The sequence below is a fragment of the Myotis davidii genome, unplaced genomic scaffold (genome assembly GCF_000327345.1).
Source record: "Myotis davidii unplaced genomic scaffold, ASM32734v1 scaffold4764, whole genome shotgun sequence".
Taxonomy (NCBI): domain Eukaryota; kingdom Metazoa; phylum Chordata; class Mammalia; order Chiroptera; family Vespertilionidae; genus Myotis; species Myotis davidii.
In genome coordinates, this window is record NW_006295314.1 from 4,641 (window position 1) to 10,349 (window position 5,709).

Here is a 5,709-nt window from a genome sequence, read left to right on the forward strand (position 1 = left end):
CAGGTAGGGACAAAAAAATGCATTTACTCTGGACATGTAGAAAGAAGCAGGCTGATGTGGAAGCGAATGCAGCAAATTTTAGAATTTTCAGCATCCCATATTTCATATCATGTGTAATCTGAGACTTTGAGACCAGTTAGCACTGTGGTGTTTTTGATGGGTGTACCAAACGTCCTAAGAACTGAAGTCATAGTCACTTGGGGGCACAAGGAAACTCTATGATCACCACAAACAGCAGTTTGGAAGCCTGGAGCATGTTAACTGACCTCACAAAACTCTAATACCACAGGAGATGCTTAGTCTTAAAGACTTAGGGCTTTAGAATGATTCAATTAAGTTGACATGTCACAGAATCATTTGTAACTTTAGTTAAAACTTTTGCTATTCCCTTCATGAGAAACCATGTTACTTACCTTTAGACTTTGCCCACCCCACGCCCAGACTTACACTCTGCATGTATTCCGCCATTTTATCCCGTTTTTCTCTCTCTTCATTTTCTCTTTCTATCTTCATCTTCTCCTTCAGTAGGGCTATGCTTTTCTTGAAGCTCCTCTCTAGACCCTCCATTTTTTGCTGTTTCATTCAGTGTCTGCTTTAGAAGCTCCTGTTCCCTTTCCACTGCCTCCGTTTTGGCCTGCTCAGCTGTTGCACAGTGGTTTTACAGAGAGAAGAAAATAACAGCTATACGTAGCAGTACTCTTCAAAGGTTAAGCCTAAATGGTTTTATAATGGCAGAGAGGAATCTCTGAAGACTCTTACTAACAATACCAGCAAAACATGTTTCAGAATGTGATGGAAAGGCACTGATTGCAGGAGTGAGCAATTAAAACTCACCTGGTTATTTTTAGATTTAGCCAAGTTATTTTAATCCTTTTGTGGAAACACCTTGTTTCCAGAAGGATTTGCTCTCACACATTGAGGGGCACTGCAGGAACCCGCCCTCCTCCCTCCCCCCCCGCAACACACACACACACACACACTATGTTTACTTTGAATTTATATTAGTTCACACAAACATTCCATCCATGCTTTGGTTCCGGCCCTCTGGTCCAGTTTAAGAACCCATTGTGGCCCTCAAGTCAAAAAGTTTGCCCACCGCTGTGCTAGAGCCTTCTCCCCAGCAGTGAGAGCCTTGTCATCCTGCAGGATGGATTCCTTTGTTGTAGCCTGTGACTGCTTGAAGTTCTGGAGGACCTCCATTGCCTGAGGAAACAAGGAGCATAGACTCTTCTAGCTGGGAAATTATTGTTCAACAAAACTGAAAAATTGACCCTGTAAAGTGGTCATCTTCCTTAGGATCCCACAATGGTTCCCTTCATTCCATGGCCACAGTAAGAAATCCAATCACTTTAGTTAGAATAAAACACTTTTGGCAACCTCTTTCCCACCTCTACAGTACTGACCTAATGATGTCTGCCCCCACCTACCTCAGGTTATAGACAACTAGGTTTATGTGCACTCCAGGGGAGGGCAGTTGGGGGCTATCGGGCCAGCAGGGGAGCAGTTAGACATTGATCAGGCTGGCAGGGGCGTGGTTAGGGGTGATTTTTTTTCTTCTGACTGGATGCTCATCTACCTTTTTTTCACTCATATTATCTATTGATACTTCAGCTTGTAGCTTATACCTCCTCTTCCAGGAAGCTTTTCTGAATTTCCTTCTGAGATTTGACTGGATTCCACATACATATACCTACTCTGCCATCTCCACCACTTATGGGCTGTGTGTTCTTACGTCACTTATTAGCTTCTCAGTGCATATCATTTCTCAATTGTATGATGGGTATAACAGTAGTACCTAAATTAATACTATTCTGAAGACTGAATTAATAATCAAAAGAGAGCACCTAAGAATATACTTGGTTTAGAAAGTGGGTGCTCAATATATACTTGCCATCACCAGCAGCATTTTTATCACTATTAGTGTATACCTGTATGATAACCATTATCCCCCACATCCAATTGACTATTTATATTTCCCTTTTAGGTAAGATCATAAGCTTCTTGAGAATATTGTTTTTCAAATTATATATCTGTTATACACAGTGCAAAAACTATTACATTGTTTCCTAAATGAAAAGCATGTTCTCTTTTATCTACATTCCTGATAATAAATCTTATATATGGGTAAAAGATTTCTTGTTTGAGTATTTAACTAATTGTGGATATAGAAGATAAAGATGTAGAGATATCACCGTGCTTTGCTCTCTCTTCACAAATGGCCCTGTGATTTTAAATTTTCAAAAGGATACACAAAGACTCTGTGACCTCCTCTGCTGGTCTTCCCCCCTCTTTTTATTCCTCACCTTCACACCTTTCCTGGGCACCATGGTATAGGAGTGTTCAAGCTTATCTATTCCTTCTAAGTAGAGCTTGACTCCATTAGGCACAGAGAACATTCCTCTTGAAATACTTTCCATCAGGGATTCTGAAAGCTGATTAAGCTGAGCCCGGCAATATTTTCCAGATGCATCTTCATTCTGCAGCAAGAAATACTCCTTTTTCTCTATGATGCCCTGCCAGGGAATATTGAGAAGTACGAAGGAAAGAGGCTCTTAAAGGGAAGACCCCACTGTGATCCTCTTGGAAGAAACAGGTGGTCTGGGGCATGGAATCATAGAGCAGCATCAAGAAGCTAATTTAGTCTCAGTTAAGACCAATTATTTGTGTGATTTGTGGGAATTTCCTTAATTCTCTTGGGTTCAGGCTGAACATTTGTGAAATGATCAGGTTTGTAGACACAAAGTCCATGATTCATTTATTTTTTAAATTGAGTTATAACTGAGATATTGCATTATATTAGTTTCAGATGTACAACATAATGATTTGATATTTGTATACATTGCAAAATGATCACCCCAATGTCTAGTTATTATCTGTCACCTTAGGTAGTAACAAAAATTGTTTTTATTTTCATGAGAAGTTTTAAGTTAGACTCTGTTAGCAAACTCCAAATATGCCATCCAGTATTATCAATGGCTCCTTTATCAGTCATAGTATTAACAGAGGTCCATCCATCAACAATGAGGAATGGAAAGTTCAATATGACTGGAAGTAGTCTTTCCTCTGTGAATTTGGATTGCTATAAATAAAAATATATACACATTAAGTAAACTGTCCATTATTGAAGTAAGTGGTCACTGAACAGAGTTTTGAACTCCTCATGAATTATTTCAATGTTATACTTGAAAAATTACAATCTTGTCGGTTTTCTACTTATGAAGTGAGAGGTTTTCTTTTCTTATTTGTTTTTGTTTTTTTGGTAATTAACACCCAAGGATATTTTCCTATTGATTTTTTGAAAGAGAGTGGAAGGAGGTGGGAAGAGACAGAGAGAAATATCAATGTGAGAGAGATACATCAATTGGGAATCAAACCAGGGACCCTTCAGTCCATGGACCAATGCTCTATCCACTGGTCCAAACTGACTAGGGTGTGAAGTGAAAGTTTTGTAACTTACAGGATGGTCAATGACAGATTCAAAGACAAGATGAATATGCTTATGCTAAATAGAATGATATTGTTCTCAAGAGTTCTCTGTCCTGGTGTCCATACACTACAGTCCCTAGGGCTGTGAATATACTGAATATGGATCCATGATTAGATTATTATATGGCACAGGTTGACATTAAGAAATGGAGATTACTCAAGGGTGCACACCTAAATACATCAGCTCTTTAAAAGAAGTTTTCTCCAGTTGGTGGCAGAGAGGTAGTCAAAGATATTAGAAACAAGATAAGTATACAACGCACCATTACTGTCTTGAATATGCAGGAGCAGTTCCCATGACCTTCCTTATGATATGTTAGTTTTAGGTGTACAACATTTCCATCTTTGTTTCAAGCTTTTGGTACACAGAACAGAGCACCAATACATCTTGTGATAGGAACTCGACTGAAGAATTGTGAACAAACAAATTTTCATAATAGAAATAAGGAGCCAATTGTTCGGAAAAAGAATAAATAGTAGTCTATAGACCACTATAGACTACAGTCAATCACATGAATTTAAGCTCTTTTACAATGGAAAAATTCATGAACTATGAGTCAAAAAGGGAATGTCTGGACATCAATCCAGAAGAACAGGAATTAAGAAGGTTATGCTAAGACATATTATCATAAGCTTCTTTTGGAACACCTGGTTGTTATCCTTGAAGGAGTTCTCCATGAAGACTGCAATAGCTTCCCTCTCAGAGGCTGAATGAAGGTCCAGCAACTCCTGCAGCGTGTCTGTGGGGAAGCTCACTCTGTCAGCCATCTGCTCACTATAGTGGTCAGCTGCCTTCTGCATGACTGCTGAGTTCTCAAGCTCAGCCAGGGTTTTCACTGCATTTTCCAAACAAGGCACTGCTCCACTGTTGATGGCATCCACATAGGCCTTTGCCAGAGTCCCCAGCCCTGAATGATACATGATATTCAGGGAGTGGACAGGAAGTTCTCACTCATGTTTTATAAACTTTAGAGATCAGCATTCTAGCAGTAACAAAATTTTTATTGAAATGAAAATTTCTGGATTCTCCTTTTCTTTTCCTCCCTATCTTCCTCCTTATCCTCATCCTTGTTTCCTCCTCCTTTTTATTCCACAAATCCACTTCTTCATAACATCACTGTGTCTCCTACATACTTTCCCTTTTATGGTTCTCACATTTATCACATGATAATATAAACTTAAAGATCTCAGCCACTATGTTCAAGGATCTCCTAGATACATTTCCCAATTGAAATAAAATTAAAGAGAGTTTATTTTACAGGTCAATATATAATTTGTGGGGAAAATTTTCCAATGAAAATTTATTTAAAAATCATAGGCTATAGTTAACTTTTCTTCTCAAACTCTAATGAGCATTCAGAGCTTTATATTCTGCTAAATATTTTTTTAACAGGGGTAAATTCTCAAAATATCTTGTGTATCTTCAACAAGACACACTCATCTCATTAGTCTTATCATCATGCAGATTCCTCTCCTTAATAGCAGCTTGTGCTTATGTCATTAGTGTATTAGTTTCATGAGACACAATAGGATTCAACAAACGCTCATATTGGAAAACTTTTATGAAGAAACATGCATCTTGGAGAGAAACTAGGATGGCGGCATAGGTAAACACCGAAATTTCTGCCTCCTACAAGAACTTCAAAAATACAACAAAAAGACAAAACAGACATTATCCAGAACTACAGGAAGGCTGGCTGAGTGGAAATTCTACAACTAGAAGGAAAGAGAAAAGCACACTGAGGGTCAGGAGCTGTGGAAGTAAAGTGCAAAGGTTTGGAGGCTAGTACCTGAGAACACAGCTGTCTTTTTGAATCGGGAGTGAGTCACAAGCTCCCGACTGCTCTGAACTCTGGTTCTGGGAAGGCTCTGGGGACCCAGGACTCATATGGGGAGAAACTGGACTGTCTGGCAGCAGGCAGAACTCGGAACTCGAGGGCAGCTTTCCCTCAGAGGTGCTTGCAGCAATTAAATTACCGGGACCCTGAGACTCACGCACGCGTGTGCGCGGCCCCTTAGGGAAGGGCTGAGCATCTGCCATAGCTGCTTGCTCCACCCTGTTGATCCCTGAGACCCCGCCCCACCCAGGCTGCAGCAGAGGCTTTTGCATATGAATGCCCCGGCCCTTTGCAACCTGAAAATTACCTAACAAACTGCAGCTGGCCCAAGGCGCCAGGCAACTTGCATTGCTTCACAACTGGTTTCTGCTGGGTAGCCTTAGGA

At 40.0% G+C, this 5,709-nt stretch overlaps 1 protein-coding gene across 1 annotated transcript in view; it reads right to left on the reverse strand.

Annotated features, from left to right (window-relative positions):
- Positions 1–405: 405 nt before the first annotated feature.
- LOC102770698 (guanylate-binding protein 6-like) overlaps positions 406–5,709 on the reverse strand; it is a 17,178-nt gene continuing 11,874 nt past the window's right edge. The window contains 5 exon segments of the mRNA XM_015567982.1: positions 406–577; positions 579–645; positions 1,104–1,203; positions 2,304–2,503; positions 4,101–4,394. Coding sequence (XP_015423468.1) covers positions 406–577; positions 579–645; positions 1,104–1,203; positions 2,304–2,503; positions 4,101–4,394 — 833 coding nt within the window.